This window comes from Lissotriton helveticus, chromosome 3_1 (genome assembly GCF_964261635.1).
Source record: "Lissotriton helveticus chromosome 3_1, aLisHel1.1, whole genome shotgun sequence".
Taxonomy (NCBI): Eukaryota; Metazoa; Chordata; class Amphibia; order Caudata; family Salamandridae; genus Lissotriton; species Lissotriton helveticus.
In genome coordinates, this window is record NC_136061.1 from 660,655,389 (window position 1) to 660,668,806 (window position 13,418).

Here is a 13,418-nt window from a genome sequence, read left to right on the forward strand (position 1 = left end):
ATCTTTTGACTGGGGGAGTGTGTGACATTGATCCACATTCAGTCCATCACTTGTTGTTTTTTGCAGTTACTATTTGGGCGGCCAACGCTGTGGATATCATTGGATGTTACGAACGACAGATGTGACATCTTTATTAAACCTCAACCCTGAAGATGGAAATCTAGAGGTGAAGAAGCTCCTTCTAGAGGGTGAACTAGCAGCCCCTGAAACAATTGATTGTGCTAGGGATATAGCTCACGTGTGTTTACGACAACTATCTGAAAGAGACACGTTAGTGATAGATTCCTCACCTTAGAATATCCCCAGGCGTCAGACTGGATCCGGAAAATTTTGCGTAGCAATACCCCTGTGTGCCGGCAGGCGTCATCCGGGCTCGACGTCCCTCGTCGGCATCGTTGGCGCCGGAATGACGTCGTCCGAGTACTTAGACGCCGCCCTGGCACGCTGACGTCAGTTCTTCTTTTTTCGGCACCAGCTAGCGCAGATCCGGAGAAGCTCTACCCCTTAGTCTTTTTTGACTAAACTTTTTGATCTTTTTGATCATTTCTCTACTCGAGTCTTCGACTCAGACGGTGCCGGTAGGGATGCCCGGGTTTAAACCCTGTTCCAGTGCGACCGACTGATGTCTCAAGTGTTTAGGCCTCGACCACGACGACGGCACCTGCTCCGACTGCCGGGCCCTGATGTTTAGAGCTAGGCGGGAGCGGTCCCGCAAGCGACTCTAGCTCCGGCAGTCGGCCCCGCGCTGCTCCAGGTCATGGTCCCACAGGAGGTCGAGGGACCGGTCGTGGGGTCGGAGCCTTCGCAGCTCCGGGGAGTGGACATCGGCTGTCAGGATCCAAGTCCTCAGGTAAGAGGCATGAGAGGTCGGAGAGACGTCATCGTTCCTCCAACCCACCCCGGCGCTTGCGCGAAGCGGCCGGGGGATTCGGGTGACACCCACGCGGCTCCGACGGAGTCACGGACGTCGCAGTCTGCCCCACACCTTCGGGTCCCTGGGCATGACGCGACGCCAGAGGAGGTAGAGCGGTACCTCATGGCCATGAGGTCCCTCCCTCCTCAACCGGGTTCCGTGGCGCCTCCGGGCCCAACGGCCCCGGCTGGAGGGCCTAGCTGGTCGGGTGCTTCGGTCGCCGGCGACTTCGGCGCCACAGGCCCTCACTGGATCCGCTTCCGGATCCGGGTCGTCGCCGGTCGACCTCACGACCTCACCTGCGCTGGCCCTGCGGGTGTCTCCCCCGGCGCCTGCTATGGACGCAGTCCCCGATCCTACCCTCGGTCCTGTTCCGGCGCCGCTCTCGACGTCGTTTGGAGCTTTCTATTTCCACGAACCGGCCCCTCTGTTGACCCTGAAATGCAGGAGATGGGTGACGAGGGTGATTGGGAGGGGTCTGTGGACCCTCTGGCACAGGAGTGCCAGTCTCAACAGGACTGGACATATGAGCTTGGGGAGGCCAGTTGGCTTGACACTTCGCCAGACACTGGATTTGTCTCCCCTCCCACTGTGGCTATGGGGGAGGGGGCTGCTTACAGTGTGGTGTTGACGCGGGCGGTCAAGGCCTTACACCTTGAGCTCCCCGTCGCGGCCGTGAGGACTAACCTCCTCACTGAGGTCCTTAAACCGCAGGCAAGCTCCACTGAGCCTCTGCTGCAGTTTAATGAGGCCTTGTGTGACGTTCTTGTGGGCACTTGGTCCAAACCCGCCACAGGTCCGCCTGTGGATAGGAACGTGGCCAGACGCTACCGCCTGGCCCCGGGCGACCCTTGCTTTTTGTCCACCCATCCCACCCCCAAGAGCCTGGTCATCAATTCGGGAAGGTGTTCTCGTCCCTCCCAGTCAATACCGCTTTCCTCTTGGGCCGCTACACCCATACCCTGTGGGACACGGTCGCGGACGTGCTGCCACAATGTCCGGAGGAGGTCCGGGCTAAACTCACCCAAGCCCTTGCGGAGGGTCGAGATGCAGCGCGATATTCCATCTGGTGTGGGCTGGATACCACTGACTCACTGGGCAGGGCGATGGCAACGACGGTGGCGGTTCGACGCCACGCCTGGTTGAGGTCCGCCAACTTTTCGGCCGATGTCCAGGCCACTCTTCTGGACATGCTGTTCGATTGCCGTCGCCTCTTTGGCAACAAGGCAGACCATGCGCTTGTGCGTTAGAAGGACTCAAGGGCTACGGCCAAGTCCTTGGGCCTCTCGGCCCCACGCCAGCAATCGGGTGCCTTTCGCAGCCACGGAAGGGGCGCCCCCACGCGTGTTGCCAGCCACGCACCGCAGAATGTTCAACAGCGCGGTGGCGGCTGTGGAAACCGCCGTAGGGGACAACGGCGAGGCCAGTCCACACCTTCCCCCGCAGCACCTTCCTCAAAACCTTCCTAGTCCGTGCTTTCAGGCCCATGTGACGCCAGTGGGGGGCAGGGTTCACCATCACCTCTTCCACTGGCGCACTGTCACGTCGGACAGGTGGGTGCTGCAAATCGTCCGAAGGGGCTTCTCCCTCCCCTTCGAGGCGACCCGACCAGCCATGCCACCGCAATTCCACCGCGTGGCGGGGGATCACTTGCAACTTCTGCAAGAGGAAGTCAAGGGCAAAGGGGGCATACGCCCTATCTTGGACCTGCGGAACGTCAACGGCTTCCTCCGGAAGGAGAAGTTCAAGATACTGACTTTGGCTCAGGTCTTAGCTGCCCTGGACCCCGGAGACTGGATGGTAGCGTTGGACTTGCAGGATGCTTATTTTCACATCCCTGTCCTGCCGGCCCACCGGCGTTACATGCGGTTCACGGTAGGCCACGAGCACTTTCAGTTTACCGTGCTCCCCTTCGGCCTTACCAGTGCCCCACGGGTGTTCACAAAGGTGATGGCGGTGGTCGCAGCTCATCTGCGCAGGTTAGGGGTGCCAGTCTTCCCCTACCTCGACGACTGGTTGCTGAAGGCGGGCTCGCCCCAGACAGTCGTCGGCCATCTCCAGACTACGGCCGATCTCCTGCACCTGCTGGGGTTCTCCATCAATGTGCTGAAGTCACACCTGTGTCCTTCTCAGAAGCTCCTCCTCATCGGAGCGGTTCTAGGCTCAGTTTCGAGTTTATCCTCCCGAACAGCGGGTTCGGGATATTCAGGCTCTGATTCCGATCTTTCAGCCTTTATCCAGAGTCTCGGTCAGGTTGATGCTGCGGCTTCTGGGGCTGATGGCCTCCTGCATCCTTCTGGTGCATCACGCCTGGTGGCGGATGCGGGCTCTGCAGTGAGACCTGAATTTTCAGTGGGCCCAGCTTCAGGGCAACTTGTCCAACCATGTCTTTATCTCGGAGGGCACTGCAAGGCAGTTGCAGTGGTGGCTCACGGACCGCGATTGGGTCGGTGGCAGATCCCTCTCCTTACCCCACCCGGAGCACGTGGTTGTGACTGACTCGTCCCTCCTGGGCTGGGGGGGGGCACATGGGAGAGGCGGAGATCAGAGGCCTCTGGTCTCCGGTGGAGTCTCAGCTCCACATCAACCTTCTGGAGCTGCGGGCGATCTGACTTGCACTGAAGGCATTCCTCACCTCTGTCCGGGGGAGTGTAGTGCAGGTGTTCACGAACAACACCACCGCCATGTGGTACTGCAACAAACAGGGCGGGGTGGGGTTGTGGACCCTTTGCCAGGAGGCTCTGCGCCTCTGGCAGTGGCTGGAATATCAGCGCGTGACCCTGGTGGTTCAACACCTGGCAGGTTCTCTGAACGCCAGGGCAGACAAACTCAGCCGTCGGTGCATGATGGATCACGAATGGCGTCTGAACTCGGACGTGGCGCAAGGTCTCTTTCAGCAGAGGGGAGAGCCTTGGTTAGACCTATTAGAGAACGCGCAATGTCATCAGTTCTGCGCGTTGGAATTTTCCAAGGCGGCACTCGCTCGGAGACGCTTTTCGTCGCGAGTGGAGTTGCGGTCTATTGTACACCTTTCCGCCTATACCACTTCTGCCCAGAGTGCTGAAGATCCGGTGCGACCGGGCCCAGGTTATCCTTGTGGCTCTGGACTGGGCACGAAGATACTCAGCATGTCAGTCGATTCCCCCGATTCGTCTGCCTCTTCGGGAGGACCTTCTGTCGCAGCAGCAGGAGACGGTCCTCCACCCGAACCTGTCCAGTCTCCACCTACAAGCTTGGAGATTAAGCGGCGACAGTTGAGGCCATTTGACTTGCCTCCTGAAGTCTGTAATGTCATTCTGGCAGCCAGGCGTCCCTCCACAAAGTCGGTATACGCCTGCCGGTGGAACAGATTTGTGGCATGGTGCACAGCAAAGGCTGTGGATCCACTCTCTGCACCCCTTTCTGAGGTTCTCTTCCTTCTTTCTCTTGCCCAGCAGGGCTCTGCTCTGGGCACTATCAAGGGGTACATTTCTGCCCTTTCCGCCTTCTTTCGGCTACCTGATCAGCCTTCCTTGTTCAAGTCCCCAATTGTAAATAGGTTTTTGAAGGGCATCACACACATGTTCCCTCCTGTTCCTTTCGTGATGCCCCAGTGGGACTTGAACCTTGTTCTTACTTACCTAATGTGTGCTCCCTTTGAGCCGCTCCATAACTGTCCTCTCTGTCTTCTTACTTTGAAGACTGCTTTCCTGGTTGCCATCACCTCTGCCAGGAGAGTGAGTGAGCTCCAGGCTCTTTCTTCCACACCTCCTTTCCTCTCTGTCCATCCGGACAAGGTTGTGTTGCGGACAAGACCCTCTTTCCTGCCCAAGGTTGTCACGGCCTTCCACATCGGGCAGTCCATTACCTTGCCCACCTTCTTTCCGCATCCCTCGAAAGAGGAAGAGAGGCTCCACCGTCTGGACCCAAAAAGTGCGCTCTCTTACTATCTGGATCGCACACGCCAGTTCCGGGTGGATGACCAACTCTTTGTTGGTTACGTTGGCGCTAAGAAGTGAAAGGCGGTGCACAAGCGGACCATCTCTCTGTGGATCATCTTGTGTATCCAGGCGTGTTACTCCATGGCTAAGAAGGAGCCCCCTGTTGGATTGAGGGCTCATTCCACTCGGGCCACGGCGACTACCACTGCCCTGGGCCGAGGAGGCCCACCACCGGGGTTGGTATTGCTGGGGTATCTATTCTAAGGTAAGGAGTCCATCACTAACGTGTCTCTTTCAGATGCACCAGTTACTACTTGTGTAACGATATATCTGTAAGAGACATTAGTTAGTGATAGATTCCTTACCGACCCACCCATCCTCCCCGTTCTGCTAACCAATATCTAGGGTTAAGGTCATCAAGGCCCTAGTTTCATGGCACCAGTGTTGGTTCTATCATGGCTCTGCGTATCTGGCGCGGAAAAGCTGTGTATCAGAACTGACGTCAGCGCGCTAGGGCGGCGTCTAAGAACGTCATTCTGGCGCTAACGGCGCCGACTACTGACGCGGAGCCGCGGACGACGCCTGCCAGCGCGCAGGGGTATTGCTATGCAAAATTTTCTGGGTCCAGTCTGACGCCTGGGGATATTCTAAGGTAAGGAATCTATCACTAACTAATGTCTCTTACAGATATATCGTTACACAAGTAGTAACTTGTGCGGCAAGTACAGCAGTGATGAGGCGCAAGGGATGGTTGAAGGTCACCATCTTCAAACCCGAAGTCCAAATATCTTAGAAATGGCGTTCGGAGATTCTTTATTTGGCGCAAACATCGATGAGGTGCATCTCTCCATAAAAACGGACACCGACACAGCTAAGTCATTGGGCACCCTCCAGTATCGAAAGCCACCTTTCAGAGAAGCAAAAGGACCCTGTTTTCCTGCATACAGAGGCGGTTTTCAGAGGGTACAACAATAGCAGCCCTATCGGCCTCCTGCCTAACGTCCGTCTTCTACGGCTGGTTTCTCTTGTCAAGGGGACCACAAGAGAACACTGTCCCAAGGATGAGACAAGGGAAGGAAACTATGATCAACAAGCATTTACAATGCAATAGGTCTCGGGTTAAATAAGTTTGAGCTATTGGCATTGCTAAATATTGCAACACCAACTGCAACAAAAGTCTATAAATTGTAGGCCCAAAAAATGTTTATTTATTTCTGTGGCAATGGTGGCATGCTGCGCTTTAGATGAATATGTTTAAAAGTAAAGTGCGCCATACCGCGATTGCTACATTAGTTAATTGTGGATGTGTTAACAATTGATGTGTGCACTGATGGCTGGTGGTGTGTGTGCCTGTAGAAATTGTGCACTGATACTGTGTGGTTGTGCGTGTGGTTGTGCGTGTGGTTGTGCGTGTGGTTGTGCGTGTGGTTGTGCGTGTGGTTGTGCGTGTGGTTGTGCGTGTGGTTGTGCGTGTGGTTGTGCGTGTGGTTGCGCGTGTGGTTGCGCGTGTGGTTGCGCGTGTGGTTGCGCGTGTGGTTGCGCGTGTGGTTGCGCGTGTGGTTGCGCGTGTGGTTGCGCGTGTGGTTGCGCGTGTGGTTGCGCGGTTAGGTGTGGTTGTGTGTATTTATGTGTGTGTGGTAAACAGTTGTTTATTAATTCAATGTGCATTGAAAAATACTACACCTCACCCAAGCCATTCTTATAGCTTCAGGGGCTGGGAACAGTCTGAATTGCGGTATGAGAGTCTGGTGGCTCAGTGCACTAATGTGTCCAATGCAGGGGCCTGTGTTTGACCTCATGGTCACAGCTTCAAATCCTGGCGGGTCCACTCAGCCTTTCATCCTTCTGAGGTTGATAAAATGAGTACCATTGATTTGGGCAACAATAAACATGTTATTCAGCGCCAAGATATCTGTGGGTGAACGTGCGCTTTACGAATAGAAATGTTAGGTTATGTTTGCAGTTTGGAGGAAAATGTGTGAATTTTTGCAGCAATGTGGAAGGCTCTAGTATCCTCTGTGCCCCCATTCCCTGTACTTCTGAAGTGGTGTATTGAATGATCAAAAGGAATAATGTAAAAACATGTTGGTGTGTGTTCTGGAGTGGAAGCGAGGAGATGGGGACAGTTAAGAGGACTGATAGGACTGACCTGTTGATGTAACTACCTAAGGGCCAAACTTGCCACCTGTCTAAGTGGCTCTAGACTCTTGTATGAAGTCCCTGCGCTCTAACTTCAACAGACTTCCAATTCGCACGTTTGGCGCCATACATTTTTCACTTAAACTAAGTTCACTTAAAACCCCTTTGAAGTTATTTGCATATTACTCGCTACATTAAAAAGCACTTGTGCCTGCAGTAACAGAAACTCATTAAATAAAATATTGCTTACAGACTAAATAAGACATACAGTGTAGCAACTGATGTAAAAGGGCCAGTCCTCATGGGAGGTTACAAATGAAGACAGGGCGGTACAAAGGAGGGACTAACAAGCCTATTGACTAATCAGAACCCAAGCGTTTATGAAGGACAATGACACAAGCCAATTAAAAATATGGGTGGAGAGTGGGCGGGGCTTGGCGGGGCTTAAAGTGCATACTCGGAGAGCAGAGCATGCGCTGCGCAGGCTCAACCTAAAGAATAGTATCTCCGAAAGAGCAACTAGAGGAAGGACATATACCGGCAAGGAAGAAGTTATTCGCCCATGTTCCAGGGAAGGGGCACACAAAGAGGAAGTGTAGTGGGAAAACGTTGATCAAAGAGAAGCAAGGATATGAGAGCAATTAGAGCAACAATGGAGTCAACCAATGGTAAGCAGTAGGCAGTATCTATGCCCCCTGTAAGTAAACAAGATGCCTAGCAAGCAGCAGCACATGCACTGCATCAGGCAAGACCTAAAAAGCATATGTATGCATACTGCGTTGCTTCCCTGAAGGCATCGCTTTTCGCTTGCATTAACAGCCTTTTTGCGTCACTGAATCATCATCATCATCATCATCTTAAAACAGATTTATTTTGGACATGAAAATCATTGAAAAAGGACATGAAAAATGAACATTAAAGAGACTAAAAATGCAACAATAGATGGTATACTGGTGCGTTTCGAGATAGCATGCACATGGATGTGCACTGCTGTGCACTGCTCACTTCTGACTAGTGGAGAAGTTACGGCATGACGTCATGCCAGGTGAGCGTTGTGGGGGAAGGGAAACCTTTTAAAGAGTCATTTTCTTTCTGGATTTCCCTTCTCTTTCTGAAACGCAAGAGCAGCAACATTGTGGTAGGATCACCAGGGCTATAATTGGAAGCTTTTTCAATATTATATGTAACAAGCCATAGTTGCAGCTTATTTAACTTATGCAACTAATAACCATTGACAAAGCCAATAGTCCTTACTTGTTGTAGATATGATGTTACTTGTTGTATCACATATCTGGATGCAATAACAGAAACAGCAAAATACAAGATTTTTAGCGTGTGTTTTAAAGCCACGCCCCTAATTACACTGACCACGCCCCTTTGAGAGACCCCCCAGTTTTTTCATCCCACTTAAAGCCCTGAATACACCGCTTTGGCGTTATTTGCCTGCATCATTTCTACCAAGCTTTCCCTGGCGAAATGGTGCAGGCAACTATGGTGTGCACAAGTTGCATCCTGGTTCCTTAGGTTCATAGTGAGGTTTAGCGCCCCCACCAGAATGATGACCTTGAGTGTGGTCTCTGGAGAAATGAAAAAGAGCAGCTTGACGGGCACTTTGAGGTTTATCTGGTAAGAACTACGTAGGCACACCGAAAGCATTTGTCTGCCAAGATATGTTACTCTTTTGGTCGGCTGGCTCTCACACTACTTGGCTAAGGGAACTTTTTTCTGCTTATAAATAAACAGTTAGTGGAGCCATACTCCATCACTGCGCAGGCATTTGAGACGGTTTGGATATTAACGCGTGTTATTTCATTACCTCAGTTAAACAGATTACAGTTAAGCGCCCTGGCTGCGGGCCTCCTCGCTGCGCCTCTAAATCAAGTCGGGCTGTCCCAGAGCATGTATACAAAGGCGGCGGGCTTAGCAGCACCGAGCCGCGCGCCCGGTTTCACCCCACTCTCTCTCACTCTAGCATTAATGACGCTGCAAGTAACCGTTTATATTTAACAATTAGTCATCCGCACGAGCCCGAGATTCCTTGCGCAGCCAGTGATTGCCGAGCTGCTTTACCCTCGCTGAAGCACCTGCAGCCTTTCCTTGGCGGTCACCTTGTAATCCGCCGAACTGCAGGGTTTCAGGCTCTGACCGCATACTTTCTGATGTAACCCGAGCTCCCTCGGTGAAACCGCGCGCTGCCGACATTCCAATGGATTCTACCTCGGTGGTACAATGTCCTGTCGCATGACACAGACCCGAGCACATGATGCAATCCCAGAGAAATCCGACTGGCACCAGAAAGAGCAGACGGCACCGAACTCCTTATTTGGGCAACGAGTCCGCAAAAAAAAAACACCAGCTTCCCAGGAGACAGCGCCTGGCCACAGCGCGCGTGCGCGTGGCACTTTCAAATCGCCATGCGCGCGGCCAGTGCTGTCCTCCTGGGAAGCTGAGCCGTTAACAATAAGGTCTCTGGCGAGAGCGAGCTTCGCTCGCTTCTAGCCGAGACCTAAAAACTGGTACTAGTATGGGTACAACTGCCTTGCATGGAATCACTCCTGTTTAGTTGAAATCACACGATGTTATTGGACAAAAATAATGTTTTCTTTGTTATTGACCCTGCAATGGTGTGGGTATTGAAGTTAGATGATTAATATATATACCTTGATAAGCCTTCTTTAATCTGTATTGCTTCATGCCACTTCGGCCTATTGTAAGGTTGTGGTACCTGTTTTTTTCTATTTCGCAGGAATGTAGAGACATCCTCTCTAAATCTGGAGCAGAAAGTACCAACAAAATGTAGAAGCTAAAATGGGAAAGCTTCTGTGTTTGGTGCCACTGAAATGGCCTGCATCCATTTCAAGCATCCCCACAACAGATTTTGCCACATCTCCTTGGCAAATCTGGTTTAGCTTTCACCTCTGTCAAAGTGCATCTAGCCTCCAGCTTTTGTTATAGAAGAGCTTCCAGCGCCTCCTCTTTGTGCCTCAAGCTTGGTCAAGCAATTTATAAAAAGGCTTTTCTGTACTTTTCCTCTGGTGCAAGCCCCTTCCCCGTAATGGTATCTCAGCGTGGTCCTTGCAAAACTCCTGAAACTACCATTCGTACCAATTGATAAAGCGTAGTTGAATTTCTTGACATGGAAAGTCGCTCTTCTGCTGGCCCTCACCTTATCCAGAAGGGTGAGTGATATTTGGGTGTTCATCATCAAGAAGCCCTTTCTACTGTCCAAGGAAGATGCTGTGATTTAAGGACTAATCCTATATTTATTCCTACAGTACAGTCGCTGGTCCACCTTAATGAGCCGGTCATACTCCGTTCCTTCTTCCTGCCAGTATCAACGCCCGCAGAGCAAGCACTACCTACGCTTGATTTTAAGTATTGCCTTAAGCTCTGCCTTCAGAGAACAAAGGGCATTCGGAAAACAGATCAATTACTAGGGGCCTCCGGCCAAGGCAGAGAGGGGACTGCAATAACGAAGGCCACTATCGCAAGATGGATATGGGTGGCGATTTAGTTCTGTCACGTCAAAGCTAACAACCCTTCGGAGAGAAGAACGAAAGCTCACTCCACCAGAGCAGTAGTTGCTCTTTTCGGGGGAGCGGGGGGGGGGGGGGGTAAGCCTCTTTCTAACTCTTAGAAAGAACACTTTGTTCTCATGATGTTTACATATGTTTACAAGCTCAAGATTGTTAAACAGAACTAGTTTGATTAATGTATTATGCTGCTTTGTCTTGCGCCTCGTTGCTACTCTGTACATTAAAATGCGAGTTTATGGGCAATAGGTCAACTTTTTCTTACAAACCTGTTCTGTGGGTTTGTTCTCTTCTGTCCTTTTATGATATTGTAAAAAAAATAATAAAGGGGGAGCGGGGAAGGAAACGCATAGACCTCCTTGAATGCTTCTAGTGTATTACTACAAACTTTGGGTGGTACGTATACCTAAGAGGTTATCCACCATCAACAAACAAGATCATATTGGATGTTGCTGTTTGCTTTTCTGATCCAAGGATGTGAATCTATGAAAGATACCCCAATACTGGATATGGAAATAAGTTACTTACCTGGAACTACGGTTATCCAGTATTGGTAGCTTTCATAGATACACATGCACCTTCCCTCCTCCCCGTAGAGGCTTTTTCTATATTGTTTAATGAGATACTTCTCGCTTGTATTTGGAAAATCTGAGGGAAACTGCCTCTGCTGGGAGAGTTCTAGATGGTGCTAACAGCTGATTGGCTCCTTTAAAAAAAAAAAAAGACACATAGACTATTTAAAACATGGCTCAGGGCCATTATAGCCTATGGCATTATTTACGTACTGCTTGATTGTTACCGTGCGACTCACCTTCGACGACTGGGAATGATTCAAGCATGTGAATCTATGAATTATTCCAATACTGGATAACCATGGTTACAGGTAAGTAACTTATTTTCTTATCTTTTTTTGGAAATCAAGTCTTTTTAAAGGAGACGTGGGGCGCTTGGGTACAATTCTGTCCTGTAGGAATGCAGAATTGAATAAACACAAATGTGCGTGCACATTAAGGCCCATCTGAGAACTTCATTATTGGCTTACTCTGTACTTGTTTCTCCTTCAGTTCATTCATGGTGGGCACACGGCAAAGATTTCTGACTTCTCCTGGAATCCTAACGAACCTTGGGTGATCTGTTCTGTATCAGAAGACAACATCATGCAAGTTTGGCAGATGGTGAGTGGAAGTCATGAGTTGGGTTAACTTTGGCCATTAGGCTACAGAGTCGAAAAACCACTAGGTGAGAGGAATTTAAACCAACGTATAGATGTGAAGGGTTTTGATCAATTCATTCAGTGTTGACAAAGAACTCGTTAACTGACTGCAAAGAATATGAACAGCTGATAGATTATTCAGGGCATGTCCCATTAGAACTTCTCTTGATCTGTGGTTTCAGACTCTCCACTTTTTTTCTCTCTCCAGGCTGAGAACATCTACAATGATGAAGACCCAGAGGGCAGCGTGGATCCTGAAGGACAGGGCTCATAGATGCTCCCAATCCTTTCACAGTCTCATGCGCCTGCTTCCTGACCTACGGATTTATTTCACATGGGTTTTGAAATTTGCAATATTTGTGTTCAGTCATTTTCTGACACAAGCACCTAGGACAGAGATCAGTCATCTAGGCTTTCTGTACTTACATGAGTGTATGCTGTTCACACCCAGAAAGCATCATACCAGGCCCACTTTTGCTTTTATTAATTATTTTATCATTTTATTTTTATTGCAGCTGGGTCTTGTTTTAATGCTCTGCAACTCTTATTTTAAATATTTGCTCTGCAAGTATGTTGGTTCGACATATAACCCTTTGATGTATGAGGGTTCTTTTTGTTTTGCCCGAGCCCTTGGTAAGATGGGCAAGGCAAGCGTCTTTAAGCGATGAGTGTGTAACATTCTTCATGTTCGGTTGGCTGTTCGTATCCCAGAGTGTGGTTTGTGCGAATGGAGTGAACGCCGTCCTCCCCATAAACTTCCTTGTGCCTATCCAGTGGGATTTTGTATCCTGTCTGACATGCTGCATTTCTTTAAGCAGAATTTTTCCTTTTTTGTCTAACCACATTGCCGTGTGTCTGGGCCCGTTGTTGCCCTATGTGTGCAAGAGGCCTTGCTGTCCTCTTGTTTCTAGGAGCGCAATTGTGTGGACTCTTGCTGTCTAGTGGGTTTGTGTGTCTTTTTCTTTGCTGCACCATAAAAGCGTGAGTACTTTTACACACCATGATCAGTAAGACTCTTATGCACATCGACCAGTAAAGTGCACTTCTAGTTGATGTGGCTTTTACTGATGAAACTAGTTTCTTTTGCTCTTCAGATGATCCTTTGTCTCCCAGTCACTGGTGATTTCCAATCTTTGTGTTTTTTCACGATATTGTTTTTCCTTTCTGTGAAATGGTTTTTAAGAAGAAACAAAAACAAAATCTTGGGACCACCAGGTTTGTTAGACATGTGCTCATAGTCCCCTCCTTTGTACATGCTCCATCCACTCAGTCTGAAGATATTGGAGTAAGATTAGTGCATGAGGGTAGTGGGATATAGTCTGGAACCACAAATGAGATGTGCATATATTTAAGAAACACCAAACCAGACCACTTTCCAGCAGGGTGCCTGTTTGTGTAACTATCTGTCCTGCATCTGAGAGGGAAAGTCTGTTCTAAGTGCTATTGACAGAATAAATTGTTTTTTTTACATAAATTAAGTCTCCACAGTTTGTGTTTTTTTGGGAGAAGTATTGAGTGAGCTGCTGGATTTTCTTTTGCTATGTTTTGGTTTTTGAGTCAGTAGCAGCATCAACCTTTGGAGTAAGGGAATCTACCGATGCCAATTGTGTTACATCCCCTTCTGCAACAGTAAATATTTTAAAATGTCATTCTTTAAATAATTTATTTTCAAGTGTGGAAAGATTCAACACATTAATATC

At 49.8% G+C, this 13,418-nt stretch overlaps 1 protein-coding gene across 2 annotated transcripts in view; it reads left to right on the forward strand.

The window, feature by feature from the left end:
* The window catches only part of RBBP4 (RB binding protein 4, chromatin remodeling factor), a 218,478-nt gene extending 205,286 nt beyond the window's left edge, over positions 1 to 13,192 (forward strand). For both annotated transcript variants that reach the window (XM_078680737.1, XM_078680736.1), the window contains exons 11-12: positions 11,570 to 11,680; positions 11,927 to 13,192. In XM_078680737.1, coding sequence (XP_078536863.1) covers positions 11,570 to 11,680; positions 11,927 to 11,992 — 177 coding nt within the window. In that variant the 3' untranslated portion in view covers positions 11,993 to 13,192. The remainder of the gene's footprint in view (positions 1 to 11,569; positions 11,681 to 11,926) is intronic.
* Positions 13,193 to 13,418: the final 226 nt, after the last annotated feature.